The sequence below is a fragment of the Drosophila pseudoobscura genome, chromosome X (assembly GCF_009870125.1).
Source record: "Drosophila pseudoobscura strain MV-25-SWS-2005 chromosome X, UCI_Dpse_MV25, whole genome shotgun sequence".
NCBI classification, from domain to species: domain Eukaryota; kingdom Metazoa; phylum Arthropoda; class Insecta; order Diptera; family Drosophilidae; genus Drosophila; species Drosophila pseudoobscura.
Window position 1 is genome coordinate 59,606,114 of NC_046683.1, and position 20,957 is coordinate 59,627,070.

Sequence of the window (20,957 nt, forward strand, 5' to 3'; positions counted from 1 at the left end):
ATTGCACTGCAATGGAAAATCATGAGCACTTTTCAAATTACAAAAAAAATACAAAAAGACACGTGGGCGGGTCACCTGATTTTCTGATGCACACACGGCGTATACGTGATGCAGCGCACACACACACACACACGGCCAGCACTTTCTAGCGGCTATTAAATTAATTAAGTTTTCGGTTAGGCACTCATCAAATGCCCAAAATGACAGCTCAATTGACAGCGGCACGTCGTCGCCTGTCACTTAGTGGAGCACCGGCGACGGGGGAGGGAGGCGGCCCAAGCTAGGAATTTTTTTTTTTCGCAACAAAATTTACTCCGAACCGTGACGCTGACACTTCCTTTTTGGCCAAAAAAAAAGAACATTGATATTTTTTGGATATTTTTCCATTCACGTTGTTCACCGTTATTCGCCCCCCTCCCCAACCAAGAGGCGGGGGCGACAAGAATTTCAATTGATTGGCGAGGGTTTGCGGTTCTGCATTTTGGCAACATATCGAGAACAGATCGTATCGGGATGATGCATGGCCCACACACACCCCCACCATGCCCCACGCCCCACGGCCCACGCTCCACGCCCACTTTAAACCAAAGTCCGATTGGCGTTTAGAAAGTGCTGAAAACTAAACTACGAGCATTCTCTGTTTCTCCCCAGATGATCAATTATGTGGCACACGTTTGAAGCTCCCCTCTCTAGAGGGCGGAGGGGGGGGGGGGGCACAATCAGGGCTCCCACGCATTGGGCCAAGTCTGATTGAATTTTTATGGGCAATTTCATTGATTTTAATTTTGCTAATGATAAGAATTTCTTTGCACGAATTCCCATCAAGCGGTGGGGGGGGTGGCGGCTATTCGCTTTTCTTAACACGCTGCATGCCCCTGCACGCTGCATGTCAATTGCCGGAGATTTTCCTTCACTTCAAGAGTGGGTGGGGGCGGGGGGGGCCTCCCTCCATTTAAACAAGGTCAATATCAAACGTGACTGAATGCCAGAGCGAAGGCCAGAGGTTGACTTTCTTTTCCGACTCCCCAGCCGCGTGGCCACAATATTTACTATTTATTAGCCATAAATCTAGAGCCCACCCCCTCCACCACCCCCCACCCCGCACTTGTCGAACGTTTGTCAAACACAAAATTTAATTGCTTTTTGCCAAAAAATCGTTTGGCATGCGAGGCGCGATCTGCGCATGCGCAAATTGTTCAGCGACACCCACAAAAAAATGAAGGAAAAAATAACATTTACAGACGCTTCTATTTTGGGCGCACGTTGGCGCGCCGAGCAGGTGCCGGTGGTGGTGCCCCAGAATTGGGCCAAAGAATTAGAATCGCATGCACGCAGGCGAACGGGTGAAATTTTCTGTTGGAATTTCTGTCTCAGCGGCCAGAATTGACCGCATTGTGATTGCAGAGCCCCAAAAATGGGGCAGGAAATGAGGCACAAAGCAAAACCCTCCAGTGTACAATTATCGAATGTTGTTTTTCTTTAATATGCATCATAGTATAACATACAAATATATATATAATAAAACGAGCGGGAACGTTGTACTCTCTATAGCTTATACCCGGCACTCAGACGGCTTGGGATCGGTCGAACCATTGGGAGGATTTCTTCTGATCTGAGTCTCTTCTTTTCGTGGAATCTGCCGGGAATCCGGCTCTCCTCCGCCAGAGCGTGCACACTGCACGACGACAGGGCCTTGCGTGGCCCTTCCTCCTTTCCTCCTTCCGCCTTTGTGGCTTTCTCGTCACTCCAAAATGGCGGCTGCACCGGAGCCTTCAATGGGGCTCTCCTTTTTTGGTTTCCCTGAGCACCGGGCACAACATTTTGCATAAATAACTTAAGATTAATGTTCTCCAAAGTAGAAAAAAAAATTATATATATATTTATATAAATAGATATTTAAAATTTAGTTTACGTTTAAGTTTAAGGCATTGCACTAGGGGACGTACTAGGGTTACAACTAAAATTGGTTTACTGGCATTTCCTTTTGTGCTAAAATTAATTTTGAGCTAGGACCTTACGGGGGATTATTTAATAATCAGCATCATAATAAGATATAAAATCAAATAAATACACGCAATAAATTAGACAGCGCTGGGGCGACGGGGCTGGGGGGTTCTGGGCTCCATTGGAGTGCAGGCGTTGGTGGGGGTGGGGGAGGGGGAGGGGAAGATGGATCTACTGCCACTGGGGCTGGTTGCGATAGGCCAGATAGTGGGAGTCCTGGGGCTGCTGCTGCTGGTGATGCTGCTGCGCACGGATCTGGTAGCTGTCCGTGGAGGAGTCGACGTCCTCGATCGAGGGATCCGTCTGCAGGGACCGCTTCCAGTAGCTGCCCTGCTCGCTCCAGTCGTCGCCGTGGTCCTCGTAGTGGTGCTGATGGTGGGCATGTTCAACGTATACAACCTAGTTAGAAAGTATGCAGAACACGGGTGGCGTGAAGTGAGAAACACCAGAGGAAGTACCAAAGAAGCCCAAGAGTGTGTGTGTGTTTGAGTGTGTGTGTCTGTGTGAGTGTGTGTGTGTCTCTGTATGTGTCTGGCGTGTCTGTGTTTGTCAGTATCGGAGTTGGCGGGGATTCTTTCGGGGGCGTATCCCAAGTCGTATGGAAACTTGGGATGCTGGGGATGCCTCCCCCCATACTTACACGATGTGGGGGGGGGGAAGATTTTTATTTTTTGATCGAAAATAAACTCTATGGAGAAACTGTGGGACTGGGTCTTAAACTGTACTGGTATTAGTGGACTCTTATAGTGCTAGAGCTGTACGTTCCGAGAACGTTGTTCGGGGGGAGCTGTCCAACAATTTTTACCACCATATCTGAAACCAAAGAGGTCTGAATTTGTTAGCACAGGTTTTTTGGTTTCGTTTCATTAGGTGTGTTTGTCGATTGGAACTCTGGTGAAATTTTTGCTGTGGAAATTCTGGAGCTGGAAACCAAAGCTGGTCGAGCTGGTTAGAGCGCTCGTGTTGGAGGTGTTGGAGGAAAACGCATTTTACAATCCTTATATACATCTTGTGTGTGTGTGTGTGTGGGGGTATAGATAGAGACAGAGTGGACAGAGGACAGGGGAGAGTTAAGAGGAAGACGCGGCCGCCTCAAACCTTTGCCATACAAAACGCCCCTTAAGAACTGAAAGAGTGCAGAGAATCCGTTTAGAACAAGGAACAAATATTGGGTCTCATAACCGTCGTGTGTCCGTTGCAAGCGGGGGGGTGGTTAAATTACGCCCCCTTATGAGGTAACGCCTCACTCACCTTGGACGGCGGACTGCCACGCTTCACATCGATCCAGAAGCGTGCTATGTTGATCAGTAGGCCGATGAGAGCTATGGCAAAGAACTTGACCTGCAGATGGGCGCCCAGGATCTTCAGGAGCAGCTCAATCTTGGCCTTCAGGAAGCTGCCGACCAGCACATACTTGGCCAGAGCCTTCTTCTTCTTCTTCTTCTTGCCACGGGTAACTATATGTTTTTGTTTTTTTTTTGATAGGGGGATAGGATCGAAAGAGGATGACTTGTTAGCTTCATTTTGTTGCTCGAATGGAATCAGCACTTACTTGGCTACGGAACGGAACGGAATAACAACAATAAATATCGATATATTTGTCGCTTGGGAGGGTGGTGTTTGTTAGTATGAACTGCAGTGCGCGTCAAGTGCGTTAACGGTAACAATGAACGGCAAGCAAATCAAGGCAATAAATCGAAAAAATGAACGTAACACAAACTTAACTTAACACCAAACCAAACAAAAAATGGCCAAGATATTTGCAATCAATTTTTGCAAATATTTTACCCAATTAAAATGTAATTAAATGATTTCGATTTTTTAAGAAAATGCAGTCATTTTGAACTTTTGAATTTTAAATTCAAATTCAAATATGGACTGTGACAGTAGCTGAAGACTATGTCACACACGGCAAGAGTACTGCCTTACCATTTTTCAATGCACTGCTTTGCCAACTGAATTTCTCTGTACTGCTTGGCAGTGCTTGTAGCAGTCACCTCTAAGCTGCAAGCAAAAGCTTTCGCAGCTCATCGCGTAGGTGGCGCCACCAGTAATTTGAATTTGAATTTGAATTTAAAATCAAAGTAAAACTAAATTAAATGGTTTAGAGCTCTACTCCTGCACCATCTCTTTAGTTCCACCACCAGCATAGTATAACATAACTCTAAGATATAGAAGGCACTTAAGTTGTGCTTGGAAATCGGTGCGCAAAAGTCATTTAAAACCACACGCAGCAAACAACACACACCTCCGTTACTTCTACCATATCTAATTGGATTCCTGTGCTTGCGCTTGCCACCGCCGCCGAGGAGCTCGTCATTGGCTTCGGTCAGGTCATCGAGGAGGCCCAGTCCCAGGCTCAGATCGCTCTGCTCGTGCTCCACCGCCGACCCGCTGTTCGAGTGCTGTCCCTTCCGCTTGCGTCGGCCCTTGACGCGTTTCTTCTGCTTCCGCTTGTGGGGCTTGGAAACGGAACCGCCGGCATCATCGTGGTCCACACTGCCACCACCACCGCCATGTCCATGCCCATGGCCATGATCGTGGCCAGAGTCAACTTCGTGGTGTTCCGGGGCGGCCTGCACCACCACCAATGTGGATGGCTGTGTCTGTCCTTGGCTCTGTCCGTGCTGGCCCTTCCTCTTGCGCTTCTTTTTTGTTTTTTTGTCCTTTTTGCGCTTGCCACCGCCGCCGGGTTTCTTCACCGCCCCCGTGGCCGTCGCCTCGCCATCCACCAGCTCTATGAACTCCGCCCCAGTCGAGGCGCTGTCCTCGCTGAAAACCGTGTTCTTGACGTCGTCGCCCTGCAGCTCTGCTGGCTGTACGCTGATCACACCCGAAATGGGTCCATTTTCACTTTCTGGCTCCGTTTCGTCGTCCGCCTCGTCTTCCCCACCCTCGGGCTCCCGCTCCGCGGTGTTGTTTGAGGCATCATCATCATCGTCTTCCTCGTCATCTGCCTCGGCATCGGCATCGGCGTCTGTTTCTGTGTCTTCGGCATCGTCTTCCTCCTGGTCAGCTTCCTCAGCGGTGTCGCTGGCGTCTGCTGCTGTCTCTGCATCCGCCTCATCGACGTCGTCGTCGTCGCCGTCGTCGTCGTCGTCTTCCCCGCTCTGATCGTTTTCACTATCATCTGGCGTTGCTTTCGAGGTCTGCAAATACTCGTATTCGCGGCCAAGGAAGCTGTTGGCAGCGGGTGGGGCGGAACGGCATTGAAGAAAAACAGGAAGAATTGAAAAACTTGCGCGAAAAGCGGCGAAAACGTGCATTCAACTTGTTTTTTCGCCGCTTTGCTTGGGCTACTTACCCATCCATGGACTCGGCCAGATATTTCTTCATATAATTCGTGCCGATTTCAATTTTCTTCAGTATCGTCGATGGCTTCTCTTTCAGGGGCAGCTCCGAGGCGCTGTAGCCGCGTCTCTCAATCGTTGCATTCATCTGGCGATCGGCCTCGACTGTAGCCAAAAAAAAACAAAAAACACAGTGAAATGTTTTCAATTTTAATTGCTTTTTCATGGTAAATGTTTTTGGATGGGAATTCCCCCTGAGGATGTGGAATTATCGCCACCAATGATCGCCAAATTCTGGCCATGACTTGGGTCCTGGAGGGGCTTTTCTTTGCTCCTCACCCACACCGAAATTTCCTGGGAGGCTAGTGGAAATTTACCCCATTCTTTTTTGTGGGCTGGCATGTGTGGGAAAAAGTCTTTTGTCTTTCCCAGAGATGGCCAGAGATGGGAATCAACGTACCCTTTAACTTCTGCCACTGGGCATAGAGCTCTCCATCCCAGGAATCCAATATCCTGGCCGACTGCTGGCGGGCACAGGCCCATGGCTCCGATCGTATGGGGCACAGGGCCAGGTCCAGATACGGCGAGACCTCTGCAAAAAGTAGAGACAGCATCAAGATTAGTGTAAACACGAGGGCATTCTGCGGAAAAGTGTAAATAGTGGTTAAGAGGGGGGCAAATATTTGAATGGAAAAACTGGCAAACGACCCCACCAAACGGAGAGACGAGCAGCGTTGGGATTTGCGATCCAATTTGGCTTACTGGCTGGTTAACATGGTCGCCGCCGACCAGTAAATATTTGAGTGAAAGTATGGGTGCAAGCCGGCACTGCCACTGTCACTGCCACAATCATCTCAACACCTTCTGTGGTGGCCTCCTGGTGGTGCTAACAAGTCCCCCGGACTTGGACTTGGACTTGGACGTGGACCTGGGCTTGTTGCTTGTGGCACGGGCCATGTTTCATTTAATGATTATCGACTGCCAGGCCGTGCCGTGCCGTGCCATACCGTACCCGTGGCATTTCTTTTTAGAGATCAATCAGAGTGGAGATGGAGTGAAAATGTGGCGACTGTCCGCCTTAATGGCTTTTTAATTCAATTCGGAACCCATTTAATTGCGAATAATTGTATTTGTTTTATTGTTATCTCTGGCATACAATTTCCATATTTCCGTCAAGTTTTTTTGTGTGAAAATTGAGCAATTATTTTTGCACTGGTTAAATTCATTAGGACCCGGCTCTGGCCGGTGGCACGTATGTAATTGCTGCTGCCACATCGAAGCGGAGTCGTGATGGGTGAAAACAGGCATTAAGTTCGTGTTGTTTTTTCCTGGTATTTGTCGTTTGTTTTCATTGCCACAATCTATGCGGCTTTACTTCACTTTCAATGGCAGACATGGCGCGTTCTTTGACCCAAAGGCCTGGCTAATATTTTCCCCGAAATTCAATGCCAGGTGAAAGCCAGAGGATGCCGCTTGCTGTTCGTGGTGACATCCTGTTAAAATCGACCCACGCTGCAAAACAAATGCCACAAAAAGGTTGCGGGGGCACGGGGGAAGCTCGAAGAAAGCTGCTGCATCGTGCTACTCCCTGGCGAGCATCTTCGATAGATGTCCAAAATGTTTTCTGTGTCTTCCATGTCTCTGCCGGCTCTGGCTTCTCTGGCTTCTCTGGCGTCTCTGGCGTCTTGTGTTTCCACAACAAATGTGCCACATTATTTTGGCAGCTCCTTAGAAGACCATGCCATTTCCTTTGCCATTCGGTTAGTTGGTAATGGGCCGTTGGGGCCGATGGGGGCGATGGGGGTGTGTCTTTTCACTTTGCCTGATGTCTTTGGCAGGGCGTCGCATGCAAAGCCCAGACCCAGAGCCAGTCTGGGGCCCAGTCTGATGGCCAATATTAAATGAACTTTCACTGCAATTGAAATTTATGCGTGGTGGTCGCCCGGCTCAGGCCCGCCGTGGCTTTGGCCCGCCGTAGTTATAGGCATTGGCCGGCAATGCTTGGCCTGGGCTCGATGACGGGTGACGCATTCGCCGGCTCCGTTCGGCCAACTGTGTCCGGCATTTGCCTGCGAGCATCCCATAACAGTAGCCCATAAAATATTAGCATAATCATCGCCGGCCGATTCTGCCCATAGATGAAGTTGTAAAGCGTGATTTGTGGCTAGCTGGCGGATTAGCGGTTAACCTGGATATTTTCGGTTGCCAATTGGCCTGGCAGTGCTGGGAGGGAGTACCAAAATATAGAAATATGGACCATAATGGCATTAAATAAACCCAAGGGTGAGAAAGGAACTTTTTGGACAGGCCTTTGAGGAGTCCGAGAGGAGTTTCCATGGCGAAAAACCATCTTGGGGCATGCCCTTTGTCTGGCTGCCACTCGGCTCTAATTGGGTGTCGATTACAAAAGAATTTTGATGGGCCATTCAAGAAATCCGTCTGAAGAGTATAAAATGCTTGAACCGTTAACCGGCTGCACTGCCAGGCCACAACAGAAACCCCAACTTGTGGGCTCTTCGGCTGAGAGCTTGAAACGTTAATAAACTTTCACTGGTTTTTCGATCTGGCGCAGAATTTGAATTGAAGACACACCGCCGCCAGAGAGGCAGACAAACAGCCACCACACACACACACATGCATAATGGGAGCCCCACTTTGGGTACGCAAATCGAAGGAGGGGGGTGGGGGGATGGGGGGAAACTGTAATCCACTCCTTAAGTGGCCTACGCAGAAATCCACTGCATCTCGACAAATGTGGCAGCCTTTGTGACAGCTTCATGGAGCGGCTCTAGATCGAGCTCCAGTTTTACCATCTTTTGAGCCAAGGAAAACGGAATCGGCCGCCAAACTAGGCAAGATGCCAAAGCCAATGCCAAAGCCAATGACTATGGCAATGCGGCAATTAAAAAATGAAATTAGATTTCCATGAATTCCAGCCAAGCAGAAGGCAGGCCTGAGGCAGGCACTTTTCATTTTTGTTGCGCTTCGGACAAAAATGTCACCGATGCCGCGCTCCGTTTTAGGCATGGGATTCCTCCAGTGGCATTGTTTTACCTTTTGCCCAAGACCAGACCAAATCGGAACCACGCCAGACCCCACCAGGCCCCACCAGTCCCCACCAGTCCCCACCAGACCCCACCAGACCCCACCAGACCCCGCCAGGCCCCACCAGGCCCCACCAGGCCCCACCAGGCATTATTTAAATAGTGTCCACGGTGTCCCAGGCGACGACTCTCTCACATACAAATATGACGGTTATAACCCAATTACCGAGCATTTTTCAAGTTTTTGTCTCTGGCTTTTTTGGTGTCGGCGCAATTTGTATTGTACAACTCCCCAAAATGGAGAGTCTCCTCCCTCCTCCCTACCCCCTGCCCCTGCCCATGGCTTTGGGGCTGGTGTGTGGTCACCGACTGAATCCAACGATATCACAACGAAGACATCAACTTGTTTGCTCTTGCCGGGAATGCCCGCTGTCTCTGTTTGTGTTGCTCTTGTCGAGGAAACGGCTATTGCTGGTTTCTGTTATTGTTGCCACTGCCACTGCCACTGCCACCGAATGGCTACGCTCAGGGGAAGAGTTCCGAAGAGTTCTATGAATAATTCAAGCGATTGGCAATGGCACGCCCGATGGGCAGAGGCAGTGCCGCCAAGAACTCTCTTGTTCTGCGAATCGAGTCATAATTAATGGGCATTTCTTTAGGATTCTCAATGTACAGTTAATATAAAAAATATTTATATAATTAACTGGAATTTAAATGGTTTTCATATGGAATTTATTTGATGGAAAAACGCTTTGAAAACTTAAGCAATATTTTTAATGGGGTTTTCTGTGAAATAAATTCGATATAAATTCCATTTCAATACTATTAAATTTCAGCTTATTATAGTAATATTTTATATAAATTATATAGAATTGATATGATGGAAAAAGTCTTTATAAATGAAAACTATATTTTTTATATGATGGATAAACCCTTTAAAAATTAATGCTATATTTTTAATGGGTTTTTCTAATAAGAAAATTCTAAATAAATTCCATTTAAATACTATTAAATTTCAGCTTACTACATTATTTTCTATATAATTTATATCGAATTTATGTGATGGAAAAAGTCTTTAAAAATTGAAAGTATATTTTGTATATGATGGAAAAAGCTTTTGGAAATTGGTCACATATTTTTAATGAAATAAATTCGATATAAATTCTTTTTAAATACTATTAAGCTCTATCTTATTATATTAATATTTTATATAATTTATATCGAATTTATATGATGGAAAAAGTCTTTAAAAATTAAAGATATATTTTTAATTTGATGGAAAAACCCTTTTAAAAATATAGCTTTAATTCGATGTAAATTCAATTTAAAATGCAATTGTTGTTGTGAGTGAAAGTTGGGAAATGCTAGACCAGAAAATGCCTAATAATGTTAATAATGCCTTGATCTAAGCTTTACTAAATCTTTGCTACAAAACTGTATTAAATCTGGCTGTATTTCGGCTGTCCCAAAGCCGCAACTACCATCTTTCTGGCCAGTGAATTCTAGTTGAAACAAAAAGTCATGCAACCTTTTATATTTTGCCCCCAAAAAACTCTCTTTACATTGAAGTTGATTAAAACCCCACACCGCCCAAAAGGGACTTTCATTTATTATTAAATTAAGAATTCTTTGGGCGTACTGCGAGTGTATTTGATATTCGCTTAATCACAAGACGGAAAACCGTTAAATCATGTTTTTAGCCTGCTTGTTCTTTAATGACTCGACACTGTGCCCCACCGCACCGCACCTGCTGCCGCACGACGCACACACACACACCCACGGTTGAGGCCGCGGACGGACGGACGGACGCAACGCCCTTCGCTGGCCGCCTTAGTTCTGGTTTAGTTGGCTACGACCCATATTTGAGGGCCTAAAGAGGCACGCCAGAGAGCTGCCCTAAACGATAATGAGGTGTACTTCTTTCTGGCAAATGGCAATGGCAATGGCCATGGCAATGCCTTCTTGCACTTGTTGCCACTTGCTAATTGTACGCCCTGCAGCCCATAAAAACAACAACAAACAGCAACGAGAGGGGTGAGGGGGAGGGGGGGGGGGGGCAGGCGAGAAAAAGTGTCATCCGCTCCATAACGTAACAGAACCAAAAGAAGAACAGCACAGCAGAGCAGAGCACGGCCGTGGCTCATGTGTGGCATGGCATGTGTGCCACAGCACAGCACAGCACACACAGCCACGTTCTGCTGCTGTTCTGCTGCATTGCCCATGAAAGTCACCTGAATCCCGGTGGGGATCACAGAACTCTACAGCTGGGGCCTGGGGCCTGTCAATGGAGCCCCCAAATCTCCTGCCACTTGGTGGCAACTTTCCTCTGACGCTGCCTCAGCTGTGCCTGCTGCTGCTGGATATTATATAATTGCTGCCCAGTCGCCACTCTCACATTTAAGTTAATGAGCCGAAATTTCACTGCAATAAAAGTATTTCATTTGAAGTTTATTTTTGGGGGAAAAAAAAACACAACAAAAAACCGAAAGAAAACCTCAAAAAACAGACAAAAGAAATTGGGGGACCGAGAGAGAGACAGAGAGAGGGAGAGATGGTCAGCCTGCTGACTCATTTGATGGGATCTCTAAAGAGATATCTTACCGTTTAACCGTCGGGGAACAGGTGCAGCAGCTGCTCTGATTGGCAGTGACACGGCGGCTGGGGCGGAGGCCGAGGCGGAGGCGGAGGACGGTGCCGGCAAGCTCCAGGCATGCGCTGTGGTCAGGAGGAGCACGCCGAACAGCAGGCTGCCCATGGCTGCCTGGACCGAAGGAGGCTGCCGCCAGTCCATTGTGGATGGATTGCACCGTTAGAAGAAATCAAAAAATTCAGCAGAAACAAAAGTCAACTCTCGCTCTGGCGAGGGGCAAAAAACACACTGATTTATGGACACTTGTTATCGACACGCACAAGAACAAACGGCGCTTTGTTCCATTTTTGATATTTATTTATTCGAATAAAAAATACAAAAAAAAATATATATATAAGAAAAACCGATCCAGGCCGAACCTTAACGAAACTTTGCCTGATGGGCTCTGCTACTGCGATCTGCGATGTGCGATCTGTACACGACCAAGTTCAAGGTAAGATTAAGCCATGACGAGCATACGTAAGAAGTTTTATACGAAAACATCAGCGCCAGCTGGGGGCTTAAGAGAGCGCAATGTGAAAGCGCTCTGGCTGTGGCTCTGGCTGTGGCTCTGGGGGCCCCGGCCCCGCTCTTTGGAAAGTTTGCTGCCACTGAACCTGGCCAAGAGAGCCAACGGAGCCGATAGTGGCGACAGAGCCAAATGCTGGATCTTGCTATTGACTTGTTCGCTGTTCGCGATGGTAGCTGCTTGCTGGACTTTGGCAAATGTGTGGCATGCACTGAACAAACGGATCAATTAAGCTGTCCGCTATGCGCCTGACGCCTGCCCACCAGCCAGCCCCTGGATGTATACCAATGAACTCTTAAGCTCTGACCTGTGCAGGGCCATTCTATGGGTATTGTGTCACTCGCATCAGCAAAAGCCAGAAGAAAGAGCTGGCTGGATATGGATCAGGCCTTTTGTTTCCCCCTCGGGCGGCACACGAATTGAACTCTTCGTTTCATTATTCAGAAAGTCGTTCGTGGCAAGAGAAAGATGCTAATCCTGGCATGTGCAACGGAGATGCTAATCCCTGTCCAGGTTCAAAAGGGGATTCGCCATTCAATGGTAAACAGCTCCGGTGTGCCCCCCCACCCACCCACCTCAGGGCACTCTTGGGTTTCCCTTTCCCCTTTCCCCTAGTTTTCATCATATACTTAGCACCTGTTGCCGCATAGTTTGTTGGCTGATCGAATTAACATTAAGTTTTTGTGCCGAAACAGAGTTGCATCATTCACAAATTCTGGGGCCATCCCAGCACAGGCCGTGCCCAATTTTCACCTATTATGGTTATGAAAAAGGAAAGTTTTCTAGCTATTTACCCAACAGATGACAGTCCCTAATTGACTCTGACAATTCGCACAGTAATGCTAGATGTGTGTTGGCCTGTAGGCCTGTAGGCCTGGCCCTGTCTGGGCCTGATAACCCCCCCCATCAAACATTGGCAGGTAAACAAAAAGAAAGTATGCACAAAAATATGTGATATTACCAACAGATCGTTGGAAGTTGGAACGAGGTGTGACCGAATCCCATTGGAACCGATTTGGTCAACGCCCTCGATCGATGCACATTGAACGAATTTTGATGAGCATTACGAAATGAGAAGGGTGGTGGTGAAGGGGGGGGGGGGGGAATCGTGATAAACATTCCATATAACAATTTCACTTTCGAACAGTCGGGACAGTCGGACAGTAACGAGCAATTAAGGAGACATAGGGCTGTCGCATAGGAGATGTCGCCAGGGATGGCCTGTGACATCCCGTTATCCATGTCCATTCCCATGTCCGATGGCATGTCCATGCAGGGGCTTCCATGTCCAATTATCATGTTAGGAAGAGAGTGAGAGCAGCCAGATCCACAGACAGCAGGTCTCCAATCCCCAACCCAACGCTGGAGCCGCAGTCTTGTAGGCCCAGTGTCTTGGCCGCCTGTCAGTTAGACGCAATTATCCACATTTTATATAGAAAAATAGAAAAAAAAAGGCAAAAGATGCTGCTCCTGGCACTGCTGCTGTCGATGGTTAACTTGGCCCCATGATTTGTCGTTGGCCAAATGAAAGATCCATTGAAATGGAAAAAAAAAAACAAACAAAACAAAAAAACCTTTGAAGTATTTCAATAATCGCAATTGCAGTGCCGTGCATTGCCGTGCAGCGGCTGCTGTTCGGCCTCTGCGTTAGAAAGCAGGCAAACAGTGAAATTCAGTTTGAAATGGATTTGATTTTGATTTTCATTTGTGTTTCCAGTCTTCTATTTCCATTAGAGTTTCCTCGCTTCATTTTGGCCTTGTCGTCTTTTACGTACTTCGAATGCGATTATTTTTTGGCTTTGGCACGGCGACTAATTAATTGAAACGCTCGCCAATGGTCGTCGCCGACAAAGAAGACATCACAGCCATCAGAGTGACATCGGGCACTCAGCAGCCACTCAGCTGCCCACACTTATGATGGCCGACGTCTGCTGTTGGCCTGCTCAGGCCTGTTCAGGTCCAAATCCCGTGTATCCACCCATAAATCAGTCAACGAGCAAGATTCCATAGCGCCAACAGGGAGGAGGCGTTTCGATTCGTCTCCAACACAGAGACAGACACGGAGACGGAGACAAAAGCTGTAAACGTCCATTACATGCTCGAGCGCCTGTCCGAACGCCTCTAATTGCCTTCGATAAATATTTATCGAGCACCTCATCTCGCAGGCTACTCAATTTTGCTCGTTCGCCATTAATTTGTTACACCTGTCGGATAAGTTTTGTTCATTTAATTGTTTAATTGTTTCTCTCGGCAACGCTTTCTAGAGGGCAACGATACAACAATATTCCGTATACGCCATGGCGGGTGCCGCAAATAATTTCTTTGGTTTGCATTTCAATTCAAAAGACTGAGGAAACGAACTTGATCTTCTCTGGCTTCTCTGCCATTCGTTCTGCCACAACTGGGGGGCAGCAGTTTCATTTCCCCAGCCTCCTCTGCAGCCAAGGCAAGCCCAAAGCTAAGCCCTAGGCCAGGCCAAGACGTCCCAGGAACACCTCTGCGCAATGCTGCACACAGGGCCTGCACACAGCAGCGTTTGGCCGTAATTACGCACACCCAGCCATCGGTATTTCTGTTAATATTGCAGGGGGGGGCACGGCACCAAACAATCATATCGTTGCCGCACTCGGAGACGCTACGATACTCTCCTGCGTGGCTCTCTACAGTCACAATAAGCTGAGCAAAGACAATGCCTGGCATATGTCGTTGAAAGATACGATGGCCAATCTAATGAATCGCCTGCAGAAAAAGCTAAGCAACTTCAAGGTGCTTTTCACTCTCTACCCCTTCGACCAATCTGCGGAGCTCAACCTACTTTCCTGCCTTCACAGATGGCTGGCTGTCCCAGGGGGGTCTGTGGATGCAAAGCCAATCAAGTACGGGGATTGCATATTTATTAGAGGATAAGTGGCGCCAATTTCAAATTCCCCGCTCGTGGCTGTTTTTTGAACTTAAATAGCTCGTGTGGCGCCATGCAGATGCGCTTTTACGTTGCATTCAAATAAATAAAGCGCCACTGAAATTTTTGGGCAAAAAATGAAACCTGAAGTAGTTATATGTCGACCAGCCTGTGTCAGATATCGGTATTATGTTCGATGGCCACCTATTCAGATTCGTAGCATGTTTTTGGGTGTAAAAGTAAAAAGCAAGCAGTAAAGTAGACTAGGCGCGATGTTCAAATGTGCAGACAATACGTATATGGGATGGACTTTCTGTCCAAATACTTTGCGATGATACCCAACATCCACTCTGAAAATGGAATAATGTTTTTGTACAAAGCCAATCATATAGAAAATCGATTCGTTTAGCAGATAAAGCGATCTTTCTCCTACCTTAAATCCAATGGATCTTCATAGATTTACATGAAACTTTTTCAAGTAAAGCTGTCAGTCACATCCATAACCAGCTCAAGCTCCCACCCTGCCTCTTTGTCGTCTTTAATAGCTTTACCTGTCCACACTCTCCGTTAAAACAATCTACTGTCCCAGCGCTAAGCCGTCCATCAATCAACACCCATCTCGCGGGCCATAATCTCTCAATCAACTAAACGGATTGTCAAAGAGGGTAAGGCGACTACGATTACTCAATTTGTTGCCCTTATTTAGTCACTCAATCTTTCATCTTTCGCTCTACACAAACATTCGAATGAAACTGAAAACTCAAAGTAAAGCTGCTAATAAATGGATAAACCGCCAATAATTATTGAACAAAATTGGATATGTTTTGCCTCCACTTTGGGCCTCTCTTCTGGTGTGGCGCTTTTGTCTGGGGATCAGCCTTCGAGCTACCGTTCAGGCATGTCAAGTCATGGCTCGGCTCGGACTTCCATTTCAATGTTCGCGATAATGTTGATGATTAGACGGCAAAAAGGCGAAAAGGCAAAGCCAGCCGCAGCGCACACGCCCCTGGAAGCCAAAGAAATCTCCTCGGTGGCACACACGTCAAATGCCCAATTAATCAAAGACCCCAAAACGAAAAAAAACAAAAAAAAAAAAACCTGAAATGAACGTTTCTGAATAGACTTTCTTCTCTGACTCTGACTCTGACTCTGGCTCTGGCTCTGACTGTGCGTCTGTGGCTCAGACGCAGACATCAATCACGTACTTCTGAGGCTCCGGGGGAAGCCTTTCTTTGGTAATTGTTTCGGCAAAAGATCGCCCACATTCGTATGTGTATTTATGCTATTTATTTAGGGCTACTTTGGGGGACAATAATTTAATTACAATTTAGGCGTTTAACTAGTTTTAGGTGTACGTAAAGCTGCGTCCTCGTAAAGTCCGCTGACTAAAAGTGCGTGTGCGTTCTTAGCGGTGGTCGTCGCCGGATCCCAAGGGTCGGCAGCAGCTCTATCAGCGGATCAGATGTCTCGCCCGGTACTTGGTCGGCAGCAGGGCCATCGGATCGGTGTCCTTGGGCACCGCGTCGGCAGTCGCCACAGCCGGCTGCTGGCTCTCCCCGAACTGTCCCGTAGGGGCGTAGCCGCCATAGGGATCCGAGCGACTGGCCCAGCCCCCCTGCGTCTCGTAGTTGTAGCCCTGGCCGGCGAGCTGGGCCTGGGTCTGGGCATTGCCGTGGATGTGCAGATGGATCTCCTTGCTGGGCGGATGGCCGTTGGGTCCACCGGGTCCGCTCAGACCAGTGGCTCCCCAGGACTCCTTGGCATGGGGATTCCAGCCGGGATAGTTGAACGTGGGCGCCGTGTGCTCGTACTGCCCGAAGAGGGTCGATTTCAGCGTTATGAACTTGCCCAAAATGGCCACGGCATTCATCAGCACCAAAACCTTCAGCAGGAACAGCGACTTCATTCCAATGGCCACCAGGAAGGCCACCATGGCCGACAGTACGCCGAACTTGAAGATGATCGGTATCAGGGCCATCTGCAGGCGACGGATCTTGCCAAAGGTACGGCCCTCTGAAAGAGAAAATCGTAATTCATTAATTCTGGCGATGGCGAGCTCTAAGAAATCACTTGCCCCAAATGGGATTCCAGTCGGGGTTTATCTGCCATTATTACAATAATTTCATCAATAAACAGACCTGAACGCTCGCACTATGCGAAAGTCCAATAAAAAACAATTCGCAAACAATAAAAAACAAAAAAAATACCTACAGCCCACAAAAAAAATGTATGAGATATTTTCTCATCATTTTGGAGATGAGCGTACACCGTTTTTCTTATTTATTTAATACTCGTAAATAAGTTGATGCGGAAAGTGAAATTACAAAGGTCCCGAGACAGACACATCTCTCTCGATGCCTGGGTATTAACACCTTTTAGCGTCTCTAGGCCGCATTGTTGTGGTCTGTCGCTGTGGGGGGGTCTGCCTCGCTCGAGTCAGGTTTCATTGAAAACGAAAGTGAGTCAAGCGGCCGGGGCGGGGAGAGCTGGGAAATGGCTCTTGATTAGAAGAGCCGCTAATCATTCAAGAGGCAGATGTAATCAGCTTCGAAATGGAAGTCAAAGTCGAGCACTGGACCACCACTGGGGGAGGGGGGGAGCTCCACTAATTGTTGTAAATGTTTTTGGGGGCTTTTGTTGACTCACCCACAGCTGAGGTTTCGGCGCCGGTGCCGGCGGATGGCTTCTCTTCGTCGTCGTCGCCGAAGAGGCTTTCACCCAGATCGCTGCGCAGCCAGGTCCAGAGTGTGCGCACCATGCCCCAGACACTGAGATCGGTGGGGTCTGTGGCCGCCTGGACGGCGGTGGGGTTCTTGCTGCCACCGGTTGTGGCGGCAACAGCTGCTGCTGCTGCTGCCTCTTTGTCTGCCTCCTGCTCCTCCTCCTCCTCGTCGTCATCATCATCATCATCCTCGTCGTCGTTGTTTTCATTGGCTTCCTCCTCCTCGGCGACTGGTGGGGCAGCCTCCTCGGCGGCAGATGGTTCGGCTTTTTCTCCAGTAGACGAGGGTTTCTCGACCTTTTTTGTTATCTTGGCGCTAAAAGCGCTGCTCAGGCAGCAGAGGGCCAGCAACAGCACCAGCAGTGAGTGCCTCGCACTTGAACTCTTTGTGAGAAACTGAAAGTGGAGCCAGATAGAGAGAGAGGGAGAGATAGAGAGAGAGGACAGAGAAATTATATCAGTACGCTCGAGTGTGTGTCGCTCATTGTCTAGGAATGACAGCGAGACAGAAAAAGAGACGCTTAAAAGCCATTTCATCATTTCCAGTTCGGATTCAGGTTCGGTCGGAAATTGCGTAAACGAAAGACTTGGGAAACGAACCTGTCCTCGGGCCCTGTGAAACGCATTTTAGAATCCACTTTAAGCCAGGCCCAAACTCGTAAAACCTATTTTATGGCCCCTTACCCCCTCCCTCCCCCCAGGTCTTGGGGTGCGAAAGCATTTCCCATTTTGAACTGTTGCACAATCAAACATTTTTGCGTTTTAGGAAATATTTCTTCTTTGGCCCCTGCCGCCGCCGCCGCCGCCGCCGCTGGCAATTTATATGTTAATTTAAAAGGTTGCCAAAAAATACATATCTGTCGGATATTGTATATAAATGTGGTTTGATTTATATTTGACGCATTTGCCGGATATAACTAAAGTGAAATTTGGGACGACAGATCGGGAAAATACCCAAAAAAACCAAAAGGAAACTGGGGAAAAGGCATTTAAAGGGGAATCTATAACCACTTGAGGGAAGATCTTTCGATTTTCGAATTTGTAAAACATTTTAAATTCCCACTCCGTGTGGGACAACCTTTACTTGTGGCCAAATGGCTTGCCGTAAAGTGAAATCTAAATATGACCTGGCCCCAGCCCAAAAATTTCTTTCCCAGAACGAACACAGAGAAAAAAAAAAACCGAAAGTCATTGGTTTTGGGAGATTGTTTTGGGGAGCTTTCCATTTCCAATTCACTGGCAGAACAGAAAACCGCCGAAAAAACATAATTGTAGTTACCAATTTGGGGAAGATATTCCCCCCCCCCTTGGGGGCCCCAACAAAAGAGTAAACAATTTATGTGGATCTAACGGTTGGCTCCGTTCCCCCGTTTCTCTGGCGATATTTTAATTAACGCAAAGAATTTGCATGCCAAAAAAAAAACTGGCCAAAGGCTGAGAATTAAGCCCAAAGAATGCTAGACATAATTTGTGTGTGGCATTCGCATTATCTAACAACAAAAAAACAGAACAAAAACTGAAAAAAAACTCTATTTTGGAGAGCATTGTGGCCCATAGCTTCGTTTTCCTGTTAGTAGGCCAAAACGCTTTTGTGCTCGAAAACTGTAAATGGAAATCTATTTTGGCATGGCCTTGATTCACACAAAAAATTAATTGAAATTCGATGAATGCAGCCCGGTTAGAAAACAAAGAAAGAAAGTCTTTCTCTCTCTCTGCAGTGATGCAACAGCCAGAGAAATGCATCCACAGATAGTGTCTGGCATTTGCATAGTCAACCATTCCGGATTGACAGACTGAACGCAGTTTTTCCAGCTTAGTTTCACTTCCAATCCACATTAATTAGCATCTTCTGGGGCTGTTTCGTCATCGCTTCGAGGAGTGTTATCAAATCTGAGTCAGGGCCCAGTCTTGGGTGAAATTTTGGTTCGACTTGGGCTTCGTTATATGTAAATATTAACCGAAAAAACAGACTGTGGCTGGCTCAAATATTTGCACTTGCTGGTGGACCGAGATTTCACCAAGGGAGGGCCCCCCGCACCCCCCACGCCATAGGAAAATCTCCATAAAATGTGTATTCTCAGACTGCCATTTCCCAACGCCCATTTATCGTATTATTTGCACTAATTTGCCAATAATTTGCCAATAATTTGGTGCCGTTTGTTCTGTCTGGAAATACCCTAAATTATCCAAAATTATACCTAAAAGCCATAAACATTATATGGTATTTTGTTTACCCCCAGCCTAATTGAGCCCAATGAAACATTTATTACTTGTTTTAAGGGGGGTGGGGAGGGGGGGGCATAAATTCCCTGGGACTTTCTTTTCACGTGGGCTATAACCAAACATTATTATTGGCCCACATATAATTAATAATTATGTGTATGCTAATAAAATCATAAAAACAAAGCCCGCATCCCCTTCCCCCCCTCCACGGAGATAATTATGAATCTGAGGCACGACTTTCTTTGTTTATGAGGGTTTTGCAGCCATTATGCAATTGAGTGGCACGTGGTTGAGGCCCGGTTGACCATTATCTAATGTCCAAAAAACATATTAAATGTCGCAGTTCATGACACGGGCCATATGGCAGGGGATGGGGCAAGATTTGAACAACAATTGAAAACGGGGCAGCGGCATGAAAACACGCCTCAAAAGAAAGTTTTTGGCCAGCACAAAACAAGCAAAAGATTGTGGCCAAGAATTTGGCATTTGTCACACTAGCTTTTTGGCCTTCATTTGGGCCTTTTGTGGCGGGCCTTTTGAGCCGGGATTGGGGTAAAGCGGACACCGAACGCGTGCCTGGCATGGCAATAGACCCCCTCCCCCCCCACCCCCCTAGTCTTTGGGGGGATTCCCCCGACTTGTGACTTACCATTTTCTTAATGATGGCTCAGACTCTGTGATCTGTGGCTAATTGGGGCCTGCAGCTGGAGTATCCTTAATTATTTCAGTTTCAATTGCACTGCGGCGCCGGGCAATGAACCACTTTCACGCCAATCTTCAGCAGACACGCAAACAGAAACAACAATAACAACCAAAAAAAACACACAAAAAAACACGGTAGACTGGCCAATGGAGTCCAAGGAGTGTGCTCTGTATTTGGCCAAGATTAAGGCGCTCTGATTGAGTCCGTATCGAAAGAGATGCCTGCTTGGGCGATTGGTGGCGACTGCAATGCTTGAGATGTACCCACTGACTGCCACTTGGCGCTGGCCCCGGCCAACAGGTAAAGTCCGTCGTCTTGCCTCTGCGTCTGCCTCTGCTGCTGCTGCCTCTGCCTCTGCTGCGTCTGCGGCTCGCTCTCGGTGTTGGACGGGTAGTTGTGTTGGCTCTGTTTTGGCCAGCGCTTCTTCGGGCTTGTTTGCTTTGGCCGCTCTCCCAGAGCCAGTTGGCGACAGCGATACAGAGACAGAGACAGAGACAGAGACAGAGAGGCGCACGCTCTTCCAGTTACAATTTCGTTTTCAACACTTTCTTCACAATTTCCCCTAAACGGCAGCAGAAGATCAACCAACATCGAGTCGAAACCAAAAAAACTGCAAAGTCAATGTCGCTCCATGTCCATATCGCTCTGTCTCTCTCTCTGTCAGTGTCTCCATCTCTTTTTGTGCATGTTGTGTGCTTTTATTACGAATTGTCGTGCAATGGAGCAGAGCATGAAAATGTTTTGACGAACGTGACAAAACGCACAACTGACGTCACAAATTACTGGCAGTACCAGTCCCAATCCCAGTCGCAGACCCAGTCCCAGTCCCAGTCCCAGTGCCCTGCAATGCCTCTCCCCTTCACTCTTCCTCTCTCGCTGCCGCTCTTCTGTTGGGGCTCTGCTGATCCGCTGCT

General features: G+C 47.6%; 2 protein-coding genes across 2 annotated transcripts; both read right to left on the reverse strand.

Annotated features, from left to right (window-relative positions):
- Positions 1-2,141: 2,141 nt before the first annotated feature.
- On the reverse strand, positions 2,142-11,129 carry LOC4812583 (uncharacterized). The gene is made up of 6 exons (XM_033381522.1): positions 10,940-11,129; positions 5,755-5,886; positions 5,309-5,459; positions 4,253-5,184; positions 3,256-3,461; positions 2,142-2,373 (listed from the first exon to the last, which is right to left on the reverse strand). The coding sequence occupies exons 1-6, from the start codon at positions 11,127-11,129 to the stop codon at positions 2,176-2,178; spliced, it is 1,809 nt and encodes a 602-aa protein (XP_033237413.1). The 3' UTR covers positions 2,142-2,175.
- A 4,533-nt stretch (positions 11,130-15,662) lies between these two features.
- Positions 15,663-20,352, reverse strand: LOC4812054 (uncharacterized). Its single transcript, XM_001352638.4, has 3 exons — positions 19,990-20,352; positions 17,042-17,513; positions 15,663-16,408 (listed from the first exon to the last, which is right to left on the reverse strand). The coding sequence occupies exons 1-3, from the start codon at positions 19,990-19,992 to the stop codon at positions 15,846-15,848; spliced, it is 1,038 nt and encodes a 345-aa protein (XP_001352674.3). The 5' UTR covers positions 19,993-20,352; the 3' UTR covers positions 15,663-15,845.
- Positions 20,353-20,957: the final 605 nt, after the last annotated feature.